Source organism: Halyomorpha halys, unplaced genomic scaffold (genome assembly GCF_000696795.3).
Source record: "Halyomorpha halys isolate HHAL.00 unplaced genomic scaffold, Hhal_1.1 Scaffold2465.1, whole genome shotgun sequence".
Lineage (NCBI taxonomy): Eukaryota > Metazoa > Arthropoda > Insecta > Hemiptera > Pentatomidae > Halyomorpha > Halyomorpha halys.
The window spans coordinates 13,582-35,720 of NW_027105788.1; the positions used below are offsets into that span (position 1 = coordinate 13,582).

The following is a 22,139-nucleotide window of genomic DNA, read 5'->3' on the forward strand; positions in this document are numbered from 1 at the left end:
ATTTAAGGCACTTTACAAATAACCTGACCTGTAATTTGAATTTCATGTCTTTGGATTGATAAATTAAGACTAGATATATAAACCAAACTAAAGTTTATTTTATTCACTTAAATGACTATGCACAATGCGCTTACATGATTCGCTTGATTATTTCAATGCATTGTTAAGAATATAGATTCTTAATGTAAGGTTGTATGTTGGACATGAATATTTATTATTCAATTTTTTTTTTTTTGAAGTTCTTTAACTTCTAATGAAAAATTCTATATCTACAGATTTTAACTCTGTCAATAAATAGGCGAATAAATAATAAAATAATAGGAATAAATAATACACTCTTGGAATGTAAAATAGACCTCTAGAATAAAATAATTAACATTAATGTACACTGTACACATTTAGTAACGCCTCATTTCCTAATACTCGATCATACAATAAGACCTAGGATCGCTACATTTGAAAAAGTATTAAAAGTATAAAATAGATATTATATTCACACAATAGTATTTACATTCTTCTATATCTTCTAAATGAATGGAACTTAACAGTCTTAATTTGTGATTTATTAACCTGAAGAAAAAAACATGTATATTTTATACAGATGCATCCCTCGATTCATGCACATATATAAAGTAGCAAAGAAGTCTCCTTTTTTTTTTTTTTTAAATACTGATATGCAAGCTCCATGTTGGATTCACAAGGACAGGTATAATTTAGGAATTCCAGTAATTTCTTTTTAAAAAATTTATAAGAGATAGAAAGTAAAATTACTTGTTGAGGCATGAAAAATTAGAACACCTTTACAATTGGTTTCAGCAGACCCAAGATAAATTTATCCCGCTGTGTGTGATTAATCTATAAAAAGTAAGAAGAAGCTCAGTTAAAATATACTTAAAACATTTTCTTTCTAATCTTTTGTTTTGTACTGACTTTTCATTTATATACTTTTCCTTCTACTAAAATAAATGAATATAGAAGAAAATGTTCAACATGAATGGAGAGATGAGTGTTATTTCAATCCATTTCCGAGCAGGAATAAAATTGTATGCAGTATTTCAACAACTGAGAAAGTTTTACAATCAATAAAATTAATTATTATAAAGCTGTTTCCAGCTTGGATAATTTTGTTTTGAATTTTTTATCTTGGTCATTAACCAATGAAGAAGAAGCCAACTTATGGTTTTCTTGTTCTTGTTCCGCCTGTTCATCTTCGTCATCACAATCTTCGAGTATTGTGGAAGAGAGAACATCATGGGATAATGGTTTGATAGACTGTTGTAACCCTTTATTCTTGAGCCTTTCAACTGCTGATCCTCTAGTGGGGTTGGTTCCCCAAGCAGCCTGTAATAGGAGCTTCTTAAAGTCATTCCTAGATGTTGGTTGCTGAGGACCATGCCTGTCTGAAGCCAATGAAGATCGCTCTGGGTTGTGAGAGCTTCTTGAGAATGGTTCATGAGGTTGCCTTGAATATGCTTTCCTTTGAAGGTTTCTTGGAGACTCCTCAAGAGTCTGAACTTGCAATCTCGGTAGTGACCCATAGCCAATGTTGGCCTGCTTTACATACCTTTGCTGATTGATATTTGTCAAAGGCGGCATGGGCTTTGGAATATTATTGTCTAACGGAACTGGAACAGGAGCAACACTTTTTGCAGGAATCGCTTTAGGCCAATTAATTGGTTGACTAAGAGGCTTCTGTAAACTTTGAATTCTTTTTTTGGATTCATGAATTATAGCATAAAGATCCATGGCAGAACGACTATTCTTAGTTGGAGTAACATTTTTACTAATTGGTGAAGTTGTTGAGAAGTTTAGAGGTGGAGATTCATTTGCTTTGGTAGGTGTAGATGTGGATCGAGGCCAGGTAAGTTGACCGCTACTTTCACTGCTGTCGTTAAAACTTCTGCTAAAGTCGTTACTTTTCGCTTCCTCTGGGGCTACAAAGGAAAACATACCTTCAGTTTTTTTCTTAAAATGAAATAATTACCTCAATAATGAATTAGGAATAACCAAAATACCAAGATATATGTGCAACAAAGGAAACACAAAACATGCATATACAGAAGAAAATGGCTCACCTTGACTGTTAGACTTGTTACTTCAAATCATCCAGTGACATTTAAAACAATAAATTAAATACAATCAGTGCAATAAAAAAGCCGTGCATTTGCCACAAACACCATTTCTTGTTAGCTGTTAATGGTTTAATAACTTTAAACCAAAACAAAAATCTTGAAAACAGTTACCATGGAGTAGTAACAATTAATAAGCTCATATCACATTTAAAAATTTAACATAAACTTATATCTCATTTAGATGTATTAGAAATAAATATGGCATACAATGAACACATTAAGTTGTACACATCAGAGTCATTTCTTCTTTTAGTTCATCTGCAAGTTCATTTGGAGATACAAACCAAATTAAAATTTTTTTTAACTGCTAGATTTTTTGATTAGAGTAGTGATTTTGTTTTAATGAAAACTAATTTTTTTAACATTCATGTACAATCTTCTTTTCTTTTTTAAAAATTATTTTCTTAACTTTTCCCTCATTAATATTTGGGGATTATTATTTTATATGGAAAAAAATGTTAAAAAATGTATGTTAATAAAGCTGTTTTAATTAAAATATTCAATATGTTATACTTGGAAAATGAAAAAAAGAATGCCTTTTTTATTTTTCAAAACAATTAAACTATCAAACATCATTAAATTAAGTTATCTTCAGTTTGAGCATATGTTTTTTTTTTTTCATACTTAACATTTCAATTATGAATTCATTTATCAAAAATAAAAACAAATTGTTATATTAATTGCTTTAAAATAATAATAATAAAATCAAATAAAAAAGGTAAAGATTTTCTTACTACCAGTTGACATGTTGCTGTTAAGATGAGAATTAAAACTTTTCATGGGAGCAATTTTAAAGTTTTAAATTACCTATCAAAAATTGGCTGTTTTACAAAAAACCTCATAATTTCACTAATTTTACTTCCTCACTGACAAAGGTAGGGAAACTTAGACATTAAGGGACAAGCTTTGTCCTGTGTCCTTCTGTAGTCAAATTTGAATTCGGACAAAAACAATCAAATGATTGTGCAGGTTGATACCTAGACGGCCCCATATTGATTTTATTTGATTTAGTTCATAACTTTTACTTAAACATGTGTAAATAAGATTTAAAAAAATAAAAAATAGCGAGGAAGCAATACTAACTGTATTGGTACAGTTTTTTATTTTTACAACCTTATGATATATTTTTCTGAAAAATAAATTTTCAGTTTCTGAGCATCTTTCTAATCCGGAAGGTGCTAATAACTTTCTTATTCATATCATGCCAGTAGTCAAAACAATGATCACAAATAATGAAAATAAAAGGTAGCACGAGGTGCTTATGTTGGCCACTAATATTGAGAATGAATGGTGTTTTATTAAGTGTGTCTATTAAGTGTTTTATGTTGAATAACTATTCCATAGATAAATAAACATCTTAAACTTTTGATTTATTGATTAGCACACTAAAAATTGCTCTTTTATAATGTTTATTTGATACACTATGTGACATACTTCCTTTCGAACTACTTGCAATTGAAATTTCTGTTCAGTGTTACAATAGCATAGGGAAGTTACAGAATATCTCTCTTGAAACAACTGTTGAATGATTTTAAAGAAAACATTATTCAAGAATTATTTAATTTTTTTGTTGGAGACAACAAGTAAATAGACATTTTTCTTACATCATCCGTAACAATCATTTTTGGATATTTTGCTATTTCTTCTGTATTCCTGTGTATGACTTCTCCGCAAATCTTTTAGCAATGATTAGAATCATTATCAAATACAAGGGTGCTTGAGTTTTCTTGAGAAATTATGGAATATTTATATTTAATTCACAAGAAAGTGATAATAAATTACTAATTGAATCATCAGGAAATTCATACTTCTATTAATTCAAAAAATTAAACTTAATAAGTAATACGTAGTAAGCTGTAAGAAATGTTTATTGCAGACAATTAAACACAAGAAAAATAAAAGCAACAAATTCCATACAAATAGGTGCAGCAAACAAATAAGACATGGACTGTACATATATACATGCAATCACTAAGCAAAATTCTATCAATACTTTTCAATAATCTATTATTTACAAAATATTTACACACATTAGTCAATGATTCTACAAAAAGTGTAAAAAAAAAAATATAACAACATAAACTAATCAAAATACAAAATCCAGTCATTTACTATTTACAATTCTGAGTACAACAGAAATTATACATTACTAAAAAAATACAGCAAATAAATTAAAAAACATGTATTTATAAACAATACAATGGCTACATAAAGTTACCAAATATCAGTATTCTCAATTTTAGAATTACCTTTATTATTGCGAGCCGCTTGTATGGCTGATATCAAGCTCGGACCTGCTATAACTCCTGGTCCATACTGCTTTCTGCCGAGTGAATTAGGATTGAAAACTGTTTCCTCGTTGGCTATTCTATAGCTATCGCTCCTCTTTACGATCAATTTATTGTCATCGGGTGGGGAAGGCTGATTCACCCTGACGTAAGCTCCCCTGCTCTGTGTAGGACTGAGGGGCCTTGTTCCAGCCTTTGCCTTCACAATCATCTTTGGTGAAGTGGCTCTGTTTGACAACGTCACTGGTGAACTATTTCTCATGAAATTTCTTTGGTTTGTTGGAGAGACTAAAGGCGATAAAGGCCTAGACGTGGGGGTAGTAGGAGTTTTGTCTATATCAGCCTTTGTAAAATATTGTTTTTGGTTGGAAATACTGTCTTTTCTCTGGCTTTGTGGGGATAATGTCCTATTGACGGATGACAAAGGTTGTCTTGTACTACTGTTAAATGTCTCTTTTTCATTTTTTGTCACAGTTTTTGGCTGGTTCTTTTGAACTGGGGTAGGTGTAATAACTTTCCTGTTTGCAAATAAAGGACTTTGTATATTAATAGGGCGTATGTTTACTTGCCTCTGTGGAACTGGGCTATTTTCATTGCGCACAACACAAGGCCCTGGTTCGAACGTACCTGTAGTGTGAACAGTTTTTCTTCTCCGTAAGCTGTCAGAAGAGTAAACTACCTTTCCTTCTGCATTGAGTGTGACCCGAGCACCTTGCCGTTTTGGTTCTGACAGTCCTTCTGATTTTGGAAGATCATTTAATGAAACAAATTCAGTATCAGGCTTGAGAACTGGCGATGGTGCAACAGCTTTGGGAGAACTTGGACCTCTTATGTCAGCAATAGTGACATATTCTCCTGAATCAACAGGTTTGTATGAGTGAGTAAGACTTACTTCATCGTCACTTTGAGGGGGTGTGATAACACACATTGATGGAATCCTACTAGAATTTATAGTAGTTTTTACTCTAATTCTTTCCATTCTATCAACACCTTCTAAATCTGAGCATTCTGACATTTCTAAATCTAATGATGGACTTGCCACTGAGTCGACTGGAGAACTGCAGGTATTATGACCCGAATCGGGAGAATCACCACATTTTTCTGGAGTGGTATTCCTCTCATGGTGGACATCAACAGTTATTATACAATTTTTATTCTCCATTTGATCATGATCCATGTCATTCTGTTTGTTGAGGTCTGAGTTGGACTCGCTAATTCTTTTAATCTCATCAAAAGATAGCATTTTCATGTCTACATGTTTTGCAAGCTTGAGGCTTTGAGTTTCCCTCTTCTCGGGATCGTGTGATCGAGTTGTTCGCTCAGGAAGGGTTTTGATGCCCGAGAGCTGACTGCATACTCTCTCCGGTACAGTTGGAGCAGGTGGGACAAGGAGTGTGGTACAAACTGTTCCTGCAGAGCTTGCTGTAGTTGACGTTGAACCTTTTCCAAATAACTCGTATTCACTTTCTGCAGACTGGTTATTAGATTGACTATTCACAGATAATGCTGATGTTGAGTGCAATGGAGTGCATGGCTCCTCTTCTCGAAGAGTTTTGAGGCCACTGTCCAAATGAAATGAGGTATAATATCCTTCTGTATCACATGAATACATTGATGAGGTTTCTCCTTCATCAGGGGTCAACGTACTCTCGCTAGTAACTGATGAAGAGGTCGAAATGATTGGGCCCTTCTTATTTTTAGTACATCCACTACCACTGCTTGCACTGGACCTGAAAACAAAATAAAATATGTTAAGTTTAACTTGTTAAATGAACATTATCATTAAAATATTCAGATTATTTGCTGAAAGAGATAATTTCATATTAGATCATCCTAATATTTACTAAAAATTAATTGACACAATAAAATAAACTTATTTCTAATCAATTATCAAGAATACTATACAAAACCATATTTTATATACAATTCAAAATAAATATTCTGAATAAAAAATCACAACTTACCGAGGTACATGAGAAGTAGCAGTAGAATGACCACTTTCCGAGGAAGCACTCCAATTTCCCGAAGAGGAATGAGGGTTAGGTTCATCCTTATCCCATTTTCTTCTTGAACTAGATACAGAACGAAGTCTAACACCGCTTTCCATGTTTCTAATCTGTCTGAGTCGAGACCTACCCCATTCTTTCAAGTTTTCCAAGTGAGATTTCTTCTCTGGACCTAATGTTGCTCCCTCAGGCGTTGATTTACCCATGTTTGTATCAGATGATTCCCTAAAAATTAAATTACTTCAATTGAAGAATAACTGAATTAGTATTTTAAAGAGTTAATCTTAATAAAGAGAATCATTAATATAAAATATTAAACAATCATTACTAACAATGAGACACATCATACTTTTGAAAAATAAAGCTTTTTAAACTACATTATTTATCTAAATTAAGGATTTAAGATAATCTTGAACTTTGATGCATTAATCATCTATTGATAGTTTAAAGAATCAAAAAAGTGTTTAGAAAAGTCACTAGCCAAAGCATTCATGTGATTCTAAAAACTGAATTATCAACAAATAATAAATAAATCCTTCAAACTTCAAGAACTTAAATCTTTACTTTAGATAAATAATTTAGTTAGGAGGTTTTGAAAGTAAGGTGGCGATATTTAGTATTGCCCAAGTACTAAAAGTAAAACATAATAGTAATATACTATATATAATCAGTTTTAATAAAAAAACAAAAACAGTTTATTTAGTTTAAAGAAAGCCAATATAAAAGTTACTAATATTTAAATTTAAAAAATGTATATATATATTACCCAACGATAGCTGCTAATTCTTTAGTATCAGTCCCAGCGATTGTATTTCGCCTTTTGCCTCTTGGTTTCTTTGCCTTGGTTCTTCTTCTAACAGTATCATCATATTCTGAATTCATCATGGATCTACGTAGGTGGGACATTCGTTCGAAGTTTTTTCCTGTCACATCCACTGTCACCATTTCAGCAGGAAATCTAATTTATAAAGTGAACACATTACAGTATGAGTCATTTTATAATTTAAAATATTAAAAAAAGTCAAAATGATTTGTAATAAAATAAATTTTAGTGTTCTTATTTATAATGAACTAATAATAACTACATTATCTTTTTTTTTACATGAATAATAACAACTAAGCATCTTGAATAATTAATTTAGTCTTATGTGTATTGTAGGGACTCATTATCTTCAGGTAGCATTACTCGTTTTTGTCTTTTTTTAGAAGAACTTTATTTATTATTCTCCTTAGTTTTCTTCAGTATTATATCGAATGATAAAAGAGCAAAAACTTAAAGTAATACATAAAAGTATGCGGCTTTATTTAACTATTAGTCTTTGAAAAAAACGCAGTTCAACAATACATTCTACATTTTTTATTTTATTAATATGACAGAAGAAAACTAAACTAGATACAGATTCTATCTTGTCAAGACTACCATTGGAGTGTTACATAGATCCATATTGAGAACCTCAAAATTCATTTCTCACGGCTCTTGAAAAATAAATATTGACGGATCCAGGTTGAAATTGAACTAATTACTTTCTGAACCACTCTGGAACCCTCACCCGAAAGTTCTCATCAGCTATTGGATCCTCATACTGTATGAAAAAAATAATTTTAATATATACTTAAGCCAAAGAAAATAGAGACCTGAAGAAGTGTTTAAATTAAAAATTCTGCTTTTACACAAAGACATTATCATGTTAGACCAGAATAAAAAAAAATACTTAGAAAAAATGGTATAACATACTTCAGTGCTATAGCTTGAAGCTGCTCCTCTGGAGATGGTAATGTGTGGTCCGTCGTATCTGGGGTTGGTTCGAGCCTAAGGCTTGAATCAGGTTCAACAGTTACCCTGCCGAGAGCTTCTGTAGATGTCCATCGCCTCAGTTTTCTTAGAGCAGCAGGCTGAAAACAGAAAACATGCATTAATAACAATTGAGGGGGGGAATAAGATCAGGCTCTCAGTAAGAGATAAGAGGGAAGGAAAATCTTTCTGCAATTAAAATAGATTTGTAAGGGTGAATTACTTTGAAGAATAAATTTATAAAGAGAGCAAGAAACAATTGAAACATAAATTTATAGGTCCCAAGGACAACTTTTCTTATTAAATTTGACTTTTGGATTTGATTTAAAGATAAGTGATGAATAATGTCGTTCTAAATTGTTGAACTTTTACATAGATATATATATTTTCGTATATAAAACTGAATAGATGGTTACAAGTGCCTCTTTTACTATCGACTACTTTATCCGAATAATAAATCAAATCATTTTCGTACTTCAGTGTAAAAACCACAGTTGTTTTTTATCAGCACCTCTCCTGGAATAAGCACATTTCTCTGAGTTGTACTTAAATGATTCCATCCCTAAAAATAGCCACCAGTTATTTTCTAAAGATTGCCGATACCCAATCGTTTTTCCCTACTACAATTATGGTGCTTGGTCCATCTGTTGAGCTAGAGGTGAGACTGAAAATAATTAAGAATTGGTTCATAAGAGTTATCTTCAGGTTTCCCAGGTGCCCTCATATCTCCTGTTGGTGTACCAAGTTGAAATGGTTTTTTGATGGCAATACCTCCTTGGTGTTTTACTTTTTTAAGTACTTTCATAAATATAATCTCCTCACTCTATGTTCCTTCATCAATTCATTAAATACTACATATCTCTACCTATTATATTTAATATATGCTCTCGAATATAACTGCATCCTTTAGAAAATCCTTTTGTCATTATTGTAGCTTTCTTCTAAAATACTCTACCCATCTCTGTTGATCTCCCCCTCCCTGTTTCTTTGTTTAAGCCCAACCTCTTCCTTCACCTGCTTATACTATACACTAATTTAACTTCATAATCAAACCATTATATTGAAGAAAACTATATACACAACTTTAGTATAAATTACTATGAGAAAACTGATATGTTTAGTTTTGTAAATATCTTACCAAACAAATATAAAGTCTGAACTGTGCAATTATTCTTAGGAGACTGTCATAATCAATTCTATAATGAAAGTAATAATTAGGAATGTTCAAATCTCCTCACCTTTTGGTTTTCAATGAAAATATCATCCATACTGTTTTTTTCATATTCCTTCATGTCAAGGTTCATTAATTATACTCAGGAGTGGTTTAGCAGCGATTTCGAGCTATTCTCAGGCTAGTAACATTTTTATTATATTATGTTCATAATTTTTAGTTTAATTTCATTATAAGAATTCGCAAACAATATTGATAAGACCGCATCAGGGAATTCCTACATGGACCTATTATTTAAGTAGATATGTTACATAACAAATTATTTTTATAAAATATTAACTGAAAAGAAAGATATAAGGAAGTGTACGATTTATTAATCCTTAAAATTATCAATTGCTTCTGGTCACTGCGATTCTTAAAAACATCAAAGCAAAAAGCCGGGTGTAGAACAGAGTTAGGTTATGATCAAGAACGATTCGTTCGCTAATTTTAATTCACGAACATGCCAAAGACTTATAAATAGTTCACATGAGGCTACTCGGAACTAATTTCGCATGTTTTGTTACAATCACAACTCTTATCAATAATTATTTCTGGATTATAGAGAAATAAAACGGAAACTTCATATTTTTTGATATATATATATATAGTAATATATTTACTCTTGAGGGTAATTGTAATTATACACCACAAGAATTGTCATCGAATACTTGTAGACTGTTTCGTACGATCTCGCGATATGAATCTGATAGAGAATTTCTGGGATATGTATTTTAGGAGACCATTCTCTGTCAGAAAACCTCATATAAATGAAGAATAAACATTTCAATTAATCATTTTTTATTAGAAGATGGTTCAGAGTGCGGTCAGTAATGATGCAGAAATAAGAAAACTTATTTTTTGTGCCTTACGTTTCGGCCTGAATATCAGACCTTCATCAAGGCGACACCTACGGAGTTTCCGCAGAGAGACAGATCATAATAGATCGCCAATCTACGGTCAACAATAAACACCTCATCATTTTTGTACTTTATAATTTATTTATAGACAATTATTGATAGAAATGATTTCTTTATGGTATGCTTTGTTTAAATAACCTATAATTAAACTAATTCTTACCTCAAATTAAAAAAAAAAATCATGTTTACAAGAATTATAAAGAAAATCAGTGTCCGGTTTCTTTATATTTCTTTATAAGGATTCTACCATTGAGTGTAGAATTCAATAAATGTTAAAGTGTTACTTTATGAAAATTAATCGAAAAGAAAATTCTATATATCATTCCCTTTGTTTTTAAATGTAGCATAACTGAAAAAAAAATTTATTTTTTAATGGATGTATTCCAAAGGTAGTATCTTAGACCTGGATTATTTTTTAACCTAGGATAACTTTAATTTACATTACAGTGTGACTCCTAATGTAGAAGAAACTGCACTATTTTTGGAATACATCCAGTATCATTTTTAAGTCGATTTTGAAAAGTTAGATTTACCTAACTTCTAAAAGTAAAGATATTTTATTCGCAAACAAGGAGAAATGTAAGTGGAATCTCCAAGAAAAAAATCCTCACTTAACTCTACCTATTTACTTTCGTTATCGATCAATTTTTGTCTAATGTTTTAATTAAAACGTAAAATGTTTAATTTAGTTATTTACAAATTTTATTGTCATAGCATAAAGTGACGACGACCTAGGACAAGACAAGGAGCAGTAAACGTTAGATAATAGAGCGGAAGCTTTCACTGTGCTTGGGAAGTAGACTTCTTTGTTGTCGGGCTACAATGCGGCTCTTTGGCCTTTGTTACCTTGCGATCTACAAGGTTCTTAAAGGACACCGGATGCTGACCATGATGATCATAGCGAATGTCGCGTTAACTTAGATTAATGGAATAAGTGAATTACTATAATGTTTAATGGTATGTAGACGATATTATAATTCTCATATCTCGACATTTTCATCGAAAACAGTTCAGCTTTTTTGAAGGAACGTTCCAGTAGCCCTAAAGGATATCAATTAAATTAGAATTTGGAAAGACAATGAATTACTAAAAACATTGACAGCCTGCAATGGTTTCTCCGTGAGTAGTTGTCGAAGTAATGACTTTTATTTATTAAATGATTCTTTTGATTACTGACATACATTTTATGTTTACAATTATTTTTGAGTTAATTCGCAGTTAAAAATATGAGTATCAACAATTCTTGGTTCGCAAACGTAGGAAAAGTTAACATTTGAATGAAGAGCTTGCGAGTCCATAGTTTACGAGTGCTGGAATGTTCCCGCCAATCTTCAAGGTTACGAAAACCAGATTCGACCCCGGCACCTTCAATCTTGGTCGAGGTCACCTAAGTCGAAAAGGTTACAGAACTTCTCATTTATATAAGTGATTAAATAAATGTATGTGTATCTATACTCATTCAGAATTTGATTCATAGAAGTACTCTGCCAACTAAAATAACCATGTTTATTGATCATTGTGAGGTTTTAGTGATATGTTTTTTGTGATACAAAATAATGTTATATATTAAAGGCAAAATGCTTACATTCTAATTGAGCTAGAGATTAGAATGGGATCTAAAATTTTAAGAATCAAAAGGCTTTGAGATCAAACTGTTCAACATTATTTCCTTAGGCGCAGTCCATCACCGGGAAAAAAACTTCACAATGAAATTCAGATAAATTGTTTCTAACGCTCTTAATGATAGTGTTTCGGTCAGCAGAGATTTTCTATAGAATTTTACCTTTAGAAAGAAAATACGAATATTAATGAGGAACGTTTCATTTGTATCTGCTCGGAAAAAGAGGAAAAAGAATCTAACAAAGAAAACCATTGTATTTAGGAATAATGCTTCGGAACATGTATTGATTTGTTACAAGAGTATAATGAATCCTTAACAGATTCATATTCAAGATCGCTGAAGTCAATTTTTAAACTTTTAGGTTATATTTTCCTATACTCACCATTAATATATCTCTATTATTTCAATTATTCATAAAGAAAGTATTCTCTGATGATACTATAAACGAAAGAATAATGCTTTGAAATATAATTTTTTTTTGTTTTCGTCCGATAACCCTTAGAGTCCTCTGATAATATTTGCTTTTTTAAAATCATGTTCTTAGTTGTTTTAAATTCGAAGGAACACAGTTTTTTTTTAAACGTGTTACATAGTGATGTTACAGCTAATGGAGGAACAAAGGATTGCAAATATCACTCCAGAACATAAAAACCAATATTAATCGGCAGTTGCAGGAAGTGGATGACGGTAGCAGCGTGTTAACGAGCCTGTCTGCCAACCCAAAGGTTGCGAGTTCGAGTCCCCAGCCTTTTCCGGGATTTATTCAAGCTAATTATTATACAATACTCACTCACAGCCTCCCCCCGGGCATTTGTGCGGCCCGTTAGCCTATTGGTGGCACTCACAAAAATAGGCATGGTAGTGAAGACCTCACTCTATGAAAACCAGATCAAGAAACGCGCGACTGTATTAAGGAAATACATGTCTTGGACCTCCACGATCTGTCGCGCTAATAATAATAATAAGTTTAAAAGGGGATGGGGTGGGGGTTGTACAAATTGCTGGGTTGAAAACTGGTATTCCAATTACAAAGTGAAGCCTCCTTAACTCGGCATACTAAGTAGAGGCATAAGGGCGCCCGGGATTCTTGATACGATTTATTAATCTCTTCAGTCTTAATTCTTGTTTAAGGTATAACAAGGAAAGAATTTAAAGTTACACTTGGAGCCTGCTGGTATAAACTTTCGTTGGGAGCTGGCAATAGATGGTTACTAACTGCAGTGGTTGACTTTTATTTCTTGGCGGTCCCATAGAATGAAAACTCAAGCTTCCCACTCTGATTAGAATAAGTGAGTAATCTGTAAGATGACCACTTCTTGAGCCGAAAATAATGAGGGCGTAAAAAAACATTAATTACACATCACATTTACTTATTGTATTTCTAATTGTTTTAGTTATAGTTGCAATAAGCAATAAAGATTAAAATAAACAAACATTAAATTAACGTATTTATTACCCATGGCGTACTCCTGAATTGGAGTATTTAAATATCAAGACTCAAGTTGCCTTCGATACGGTATGGTAACCGAGGAATGGAATTGTAGCAGAGCGGTTATCGTGAGAACCGTTGTGTGTGGTGGACATGAGTGAAGCCGGCTAGAACATAAAAGGCAATCCTGACCTAACTGGATGCTCGGGGGTATCTCCTTTAGCGTCCAGCTGTAGAATGCCGGAAGGGAACTAACGTCCCAATGCCTCCGCAATAACGGTCTTATCTAATGGTTACCTGTCTTTGGACACATTCAGACATTTTTTCTTTTTGAAACTAAAAGCGATTTATTATAGCGATAATAGATTAAAAGAATCCGAAGATAATTTGAGATTAGAAATTCTGTGAGAAATCAGGAAAACAAATATTTCGACAGATGAACACAATTCCTTGGATTCATCGAATACTCCGGATATGAGAAAAAACTTAAAAGATCACAGTGCCAAGTAGGTAACCCAGTTGAATACTTAATAGAAATCAGCGGAATACAGCGACGGAAGTAGTCGAAGGAGGAGTGTTGCATATCCTGTCAGCTCCATGCTTCCATGAATTAACTCGTCCCTTCGACAATTCTCATTGTCATAAACCTCTCTTTTATTCGATATTACCTTTGAATTTTTAATTCCCTAGTAATCTTATTATTTCCATATCTTTCTTCGGATTACTCAACGAAAAACTATTAGAATTAAAACAATGTCTGTATCTTTATAATTTAGTTATATTCGCTTGAGTTCATCTCCGAAGGCATAGACTTCGTTTACACCTTGGTTTAGTCCGATTCCATGTTCGTTCAGTCCTGGTTAAGAAGAGTCAATAACGAGCTGATGGTGGTCAAGAGGGAAAAAAACTAGTGGATCGAATTCTCGGCGTTCCCACACCTGTTCCGCATCAACAACTTACCGTAAAACTGGAAGTAATGCTGGGGAAGATGACGAGATCAGTGTTTTATCAGCCTTTCCGTCAGTAATGGTGAAGCAATGGTCCGGCGATGAAGTGAAAGAAAATTATAAACAAAACATAACCCAAAAGTTCTGATTTATTGACATTCGATACAACAGAGATTTTAAAAATAATAAGTATAAATTAATAATAATAGATCAGATAATTATTATGTCATTATTATTATATAATGATAATGCCTGGTTGAACCTCACTGATTCCTCGCTTCAAGGTTGGGATGTGACTGAACCTTGAAGTAGATGAAGGATAATGTTCATCATAAAGCCAATGGGGGATGGAAGGGAAGGTCATCAACGTCTTAAGGAGTTAATATTACATCCATTAGACACAGAGAGTACTACAAGAAACAGCATTCTCATCGGTAGCCTGTGTTGCTAGCTATATTAAAATGTTCTAATGACCTGATTCATATATTTGAGAAAGTTATCGGTGATTCAAGAAAAAATAGGAGCAATTTAGTTAGTTGAATCACTTGGAGAGGGTAATTAAAGTCATGAATGACGTTTCCTAATCTGAGTCAGGGTGGTTCGTATCAACGTACTACGTTTTCAATCCTCGGTACTAAGGTTTCATTTATATATTATCCACGTAAAGCTTCGCGACTCAAAGGTGCTAGCGAATCATTCGGGTACGATACCAAGGTTTTTGTTCGGAACGGTTACATATACCAGTTTTTAGCTTAACTCAATCTAGAAATGAATTACTTTGAAGCACCTAGAAGTCATAGAGAAAATTGGCAATGATTAATGAAAACTATTCAAACCATTTCCATTTAATTATTAAATTAAATACTGAAGAAAATAGAATGACTTACCTTTCTTGTCTCTATGTCCAATGGCAATTTGTTCTTCCGCTTCCCGAGGACAGGACTCACCGAGATGATCCTTTCGTTCCTCGTCCCACAGAGGGAGTCATCGGCTTCCCTGGCTTGTTCATAGAGCCTCTTCACCGCGTCAGGGCGGGATGCTTCGGTGAAGAGACCCTTCGTCAGTTCTTGTCTGGTTTTGTAGTGGTTCTTCAGCGCCCAGAACTCCGTCAGGTCGCTTTCGGCTGAAAAGAAAACAAGAGGTTGAATATCAAAAGTAAATAATCTGGTAGAAGGATAATTGTTATGCAAGTGGATATCTGTGGCTTGAAAAATGACCAAAGTCAATTTTTTTATGTGACTATGTTGGTCAAAGAATCCAATTTTTAAACTAAGATGAAACTTCAGTTTTTAAAATTCATATTTTGGAATTTGTTATTGGGACGTTTGTTGCTGATTGAGGTCACAGATATCGGCCCGTAACTTAAACAAATCAATGAATGATGTAAATTATAAATATAGATATATTTTTATATTTACATTATGACATAACAAAATAAATAAATATACAAAAAATATTCAAACAGCCAGTTGGTTTGAGTGATAAACTGGTCCCGTAACTCAAAATCAATAAATAAATCCCTAAGTAAAAATATACATATATTTTTTTCTTTTGAATCTAAAATAACATAAAAATGGTAACTGGCAGTCAAAATGTTTTATAATTGGAGAAGTTTGTCGGGGGGAGCGGTCAGCAAAGAACAACATAAATAAACAAAACCATATTTATTTATTTTATGCCGACGTTTCGACCTGAGTTTCAGGTCTTCATCAGGAGTTGTGGCGTAGAAGGTAGGCTTGCAACTCCTTTTTTAATAACTTCTATTTTTTATAAATAGAAAATTAGTGAGCTTTGTCAGAATGAGATTTGTGCTTTTATAACTGTCTTCCTGGGTCTCTGAGGCAATATGTACTGGGCAGTCAGGATGAAAATTTGGTTTTTCAATTTCATTAATACGTTTTTAAAATTATAATTAATGTTACAAGAAAAATGATGAAAATAAATAATAATCAAAATAGTGTAGTGAGAAAAAGTAAATAAATAGAAATAGAAAAGATAGACAATTATTTGTACTCCTCTATAATAATGTACTCAACCAAGTATTGTACATCTTGTAATCAATAATTAATTATTTAATTATTAATTTTTTAACTAAAAAAGTCAATTCACTTTTAGTAACTCAAGAAATATTTAGTTTTCAGGTCGAAACGCAATTTTTTTTTGTTTTCGAGAAGAGAGTTTTTTTTTTTATGTATATAACAAATGAGCATAAAAAATAGTTTCACCCATATAAACTGATATAAGGATTTTTGTATTAATAATTATAACTCCATATGAAAATAAATAACATTCTTTTATGTGTTCTGTTAATACTAGTAGCAACGAGACTTAAGACAGGTAGATCATCTCGATCTACAGGCAGGTGTGGCCATGAAGTTCACAGGTGCACAACTTTATGACTGCAACTTAAAACTAACCGGCTTATCTTTATGGTCAAGGGACTGTCAGTGACTTAAAGGAGATCAATTCAGAATGAAATAGGAATAAAAAAAATGAAGTTTGATTAATTTTAAAATTATTCATTTATTTATTCCAACTTTAAAACTATCCAATCTTGGAAATGGAGGAAATTAAAAAAAATAAATAAAATTAAGCAAAAACAAAGGAATAAAGAAAAACTTTATTACAACTTAATGGTATTTTTGAAAGATCAATAATTTAGAAGGTTTTCTAGTTTTTATGTAGTAACTTTGTCCGTCTTTCAAAGCTTAAATTTTTATGCCAAAACAAACTTAGTTCTAGAAAACTGGTAACTTTTATTTTTTAATGTACAATATATGTCCATCCTCGTTTCTGCAAATCTTCAGTTTCGTTTTAACAATTCATTTTTTCTTAGGATTTGGAAATTGGATACTGGTTTTTATCGCTACAAGCCACAGATCTATATCTATGGTTTTGAGGAAAATAAAATACTTGTATATTTCGAACCCAGTGGGCATCGACACTTGTTGAAAACTATTCTGTTTCTTTTTATAATTACAAATTATGCCTCCTTAAAGAAAGGAAGTGATCTGATTGATGAATGGAATGCAGATGAATGCTGTTTAAAGAGCCATCCATCATATTGTTGTGTCAACCGAACCAATTGCCAAACATAAATTGGATTCATTAATCGTTCAGTGAGTACTGATTCCTCCTTCTCTTCCTCATTGTTGAATTAATGATTAATGTTCAGATTTATCATTATTAGTATGCTCGTGTATTGCAACTAAATAATCTTCAAGACTTAAAAAAACTGCTAGTCCATCCAGAAATTCATCCTTGGATCAGTGAAGAGGCCAATTTAGTATTGCAAAAAGTAACTTAACGTAGGTATATATTATTATTTAGTGTTACTGTTACTGATTTATAACTTTCATTTAGTTTATAATTTATAAAGGTTTCGACCCATAAACGTCGGTGGACCAATAAACTGGAAATTAATACTCGTATACTGCCCAAACCAACTTGGGATAATGAGGATCCTCCTGGAAAAATATTTGAAAACTAGATTGCTTAAAAGTGCATCATGAGTCGTTCTTATTGCTGACAGACAAATATCAGGAAAGATAATTATTAAAATAGTTTTAACTATAAATATGAGTAGTCAGACACTGTCATGGTCCACATCACATGGCTGAAGACCTCTGGTTAGGAACCATTGTTTTAAATACATAAAAATACAGTTTAATCCCGCTAAACCGGCGGTAAAATAAATAAACAATAAGTTCGCCAAATAACTGACTATAAGACTACTATTAAAAAGTTAATGACGTTATGCACACATTAATATATCATATATTCACAAATTTTGTAGAAATGTAAGTCTGATACATTTAATTTCATATTATATTAACATATATATCATCTTTATTACTAAGAATTTAATTGCACTTTAATTTTGACCTAATATGTGATTTTAATTAATTTTTGAGATTTTTCTTTTAAATACCTCGGATTTACCGACGATATCTCGACTCCGCTTGATCGACGATATCTCGGCCCCACATAGGAGGAATAATTGACTTTTTTTAAACGATATTTTAGTTACTAATCTATTTATTTTGTTTACACATTATGTATGAAAAATCTTGTTAACATTTTTCCTCTGATAAGCCACATAGAAGAAATAAAAACACAACAATAAATAAGAAAAATATTTTCCAAGTTGGAAGATGTCTGCGTGGCTTGAACCCGTTGATCACTGCAGGCGACACGGTTCAAGAGATAGGACAAAAAACAGATAACGTGAAGGTGTGCCTTCGCCCGCGTCTCTTAGAACATCTTCGTCTCAATACAATATCATAGAAACCATTGTATATTACAGTTTAGTAATATTGGTTCATTTTAGAAAGAAACTAAGGAATGAAAAATATATAATATAAATAATATTAAGGCTCAGAATAGAAAAGAGAATAAGGACTGGTTTATAAACAAAGGATTATAAAAAAAAGGAACTACGCGGATCTTTGATACAGAAAAAAAATTTCGTAAAGGTAATACTTAATAATTCCTTTAGAGCATTCTCTAAACTTGTTTAATCCCATCCAACTGAAGAAACATGACAGTTTCATATGAAGTTCTCGTAATTTCGAGGCATTACGGGAAAAAAAATTCACAGCCGCTGAAGCAACTCGTGAAAACATTAAATATGAAGGGGAAGGTGTCCTTGACCAGCGCACTACGCGGTATTGGTTAGAAAAATTTAGCAGTGGAGATAAGAAGATGGAAAGGAGGAAGGGCTCCGTCCACAAGTACTCGCGAACTTGCCAGGGAGTGTGGTGTGTTGAAAGATACTGTTAGTCGTAATCTACTCTCCAAGAGGGAGGCGAAAAAGAGCAGTAGACTGGTCCCTCACGAACTTACACCTCAGCAATCAGCAAGCACTTGTCAAAGAAAAGTTTAAAGAACTTCATGGGTTCGAACTCCTGCCATATCCACCATATAGTCCAGACCTCGCACCATCGGATTACTACTTGTTTCCATCCATGGCTCATTTTCTTCAAGGGAAAAAAATTGATAATTTTGCGGATGTTGAAATTGCAGTCCAAGAGTTCTTTGAGAGCCATCCCAAAGAATGGTGTCAGCGTGGGATCGAGCAATTGGCAAGCAGATGGCTAATGACGGTAGATAACTATGGACTATACTTTGAGTATTAATTGTATTTTATATCAAATAAATAATAATATAAATATTTGGTTGAAAACGGTAATTTTAGCGTAATACACCCCATTATCTATGAAATGGTTAAAAATAAAAAAATGTATGTGTAATTAGTTTCATATTTTATTTTTTTTAAAAAGAGAACCCTAATATAGTGATTCTCAGGAATGTTTTTTTTTTATCCCGTGTCTCCTCTTTAATTTATATATATACTGAGATTGGTTTCTATTTTTCTTTCACGTCCCTGGAGTTAATCGGACCGTCTTTTTGGCTTCACTTTCTTAGCAGCTTATCCTCTCCTTTATACTTCTTCCTTCAACGCTAAATTTACTGTTTGACTCATTCATAATTTTGTAGGATGGTTGTCTTCAGTCTGAATTCATTTGAAATATCGCTAATCTCATTGAAGGTGGATCAGCAAGAGAAAACTTAATTTTTTAATGCAAAGATTAAACTATCACATGATGGTAGCCAAGGGTAATTAGATATTTTTGTACAACGGTTATTACAAAACTGTTTTATACCTATGTAATATTAATACAAGTTTGGTTTTAGACAAAGAGGATAGAGATTACGAAGGTCGTAGTGTAGCCAAAGAGAAACAATAAAAAAGAGACTCAAGGCGGAGGCCGTTGTCATTGCAAAGACCTTGGCCTGTTTTATTTTCTTTATACTCGTATTTCCGGCGACTGATACCAGCGGAAGAACACGTTCTTGTACCAGAGCTTTCATTCTCGTTCTCAATGAATCATTCATATTACCGCCATTTAGGTTTGGCTTGCTGACCAGTGCGAGAACTTGGTACGAACCTTAGCTTTGTAACGGATTTGTTGGGATCCAAAGGTCTTGAAACAACAGGTAATTGATCTTAAAAACATTCAGACTGTATATAATGGTTCTTTCGACTGGCTAACCGAAAACAATAGAAAAGCCAATAATCAATCCAATATTAATCTATCATAGATGAATATATCGTTGTTTTATTTCGAGTCGATATTAGTGAATTTCCTTAACTCATTAACCCTGTAGGGATACAGCTCTTGTAATTATAAATAAAACCGCAAATTTACAATTGATTATAAAGTTTTTACAACATCCCAAAAATGATTTAAAATGAACTTCCGACTTTTGTCATGGAATAATAACACTTTTGACTTCTTGAATTTTCATTGAACATGACAGCACCCATGTGATATGTGATAATATATTTACGATGAGTATTCACAATACGTTGTAATGCCACTGAGTGGATTAAAGTGTTAGTTATATATATAAGTTAACAACGTAGAAAGTAATCAAACTGTTAAAATAATAAAAGTATAAACGATAAAATCACCTTTAGAATGGAACAGTCTTTAGAAGGACCCCAGTAGAGAAAGTAACCCATAATCTAAGGTAATATTTTTGGAATACATTCAATTCAAAAATATATAAAAACTTTTTTTTGTAAGATATGCCCCTAATGTAAGCAAATACAGTGGGCAAAGGAACACTTCATGTTTTCTAATAATTTTTTTCGATATTCTTGGTACATGCATCCCACCCAACTTAAAAATATATTTTTAACGGCACATTCATTTTATTAATTTGTTCAGTATTTCATCTAAATATGGGATCTTTCCAATGATACTTCTGATAGGACTTTATAATTCGTATGAGCAATAAAGATAAATGTTCTCTTATGCCAGAGCAATTTTCTTAGACGAGCTTTACCCCAACGGGTATTAAACTCTCCGAGAGTTGTTGGTACTGTTAGGTACCAGCGTAGGCGGCACACAATCAACGAGGACCTGAATAGGTTCTGAATAATTCATCACGCAACAAAGAGGTTGAAAAAATCACACGGAGGATACTAACAACGCTTGTCATTACTAAAGAATACTCATCATACGGTTACCTGAATTAATAAAGAAGCGTTTAGGAAACTACAATACTCAAAACAGACTCGAAAACAATAAATATCTTGAATTGCTTCATTAAGTTGATCTACTTACATATCTTCTTGGTATGCCGAATTTAAGTGCATTTATCTTGTCTTTCAACGCTTATAATTTCTTGGTTTCATGCCTATCGAAGCCCTAATGACAAAAAAAACCATGAACAGGGTGTTCAAGACATTGTTGAAACATCCCTCTTTATCGAAAGTTCTGAGAACTATAAAATGAAACTTAATGCTTAATAGTTATAGCAAATGAAGCTTCTTTTGGAAGGTTGTTAGTTGACCGTTGATGATAGTAGAAAGAAGGATCAAGAAGGGCGGTCAAGAATAGTACAAGGTTTCTTCAGGGCTGAGTCTAACAAGTAGAATTATTTTATATGTTAGACTTATCCCTGCAAAGTGGGTCGAAACGTTGGTACCTATTAACTATTATTGTACCATTTTTGACCGCCATCCGGACAGTCTTTTTATAAGAGGTTTCTTTTTGGGTAGTGAATTCAAATTTGTAACCTCTCCCTGTTCTGCAGCACACCTCGCTCCATTTCCAATAGAAAGACATATTTTCAATGGAAAATTCTCATAGAAAATTGAATTTTTTGAAAATGCGAATCGCGAGAAACCGCAAACGATATTTTACTATTTTCGAACGATTTGAGGTTCGGAATGGTGTGGAAAATTGAGCAAGCGTAAAATGTAAAATCTATTAAAAATTT

At 32.6% G+C, this 22,139-nt stretch overlaps 1 protein-coding gene across 1 annotated transcript; it reads right to left on the reverse strand.

Moving 5' to 3' along the window:
- Positions 1–78: 78 nt before the first annotated feature.
- LOC106691534 (serine-rich adhesin for platelets) lies at positions 79–20,243 on the reverse strand. The gene is made up of 7 exons (XM_067053506.1): positions 20,162–20,243; positions 15,233–15,468; positions 8,162–8,319; positions 7,193–7,384; positions 6,385–6,651; positions 4,382–6,150; positions 79–1,934 (listed from the first exon to the last, which is right to left on the reverse strand). The coding sequence occupies exons 1-7, from the start codon at positions 20,241–20,243 to the stop codon at positions 1,096–1,098; spliced, it is 3,543 nt and encodes a 1,180-aa protein (XP_066909607.1). The 3' UTR covers positions 79–1,095.
- Positions 20,244–22,139: the final 1,896 nt, after the last annotated feature.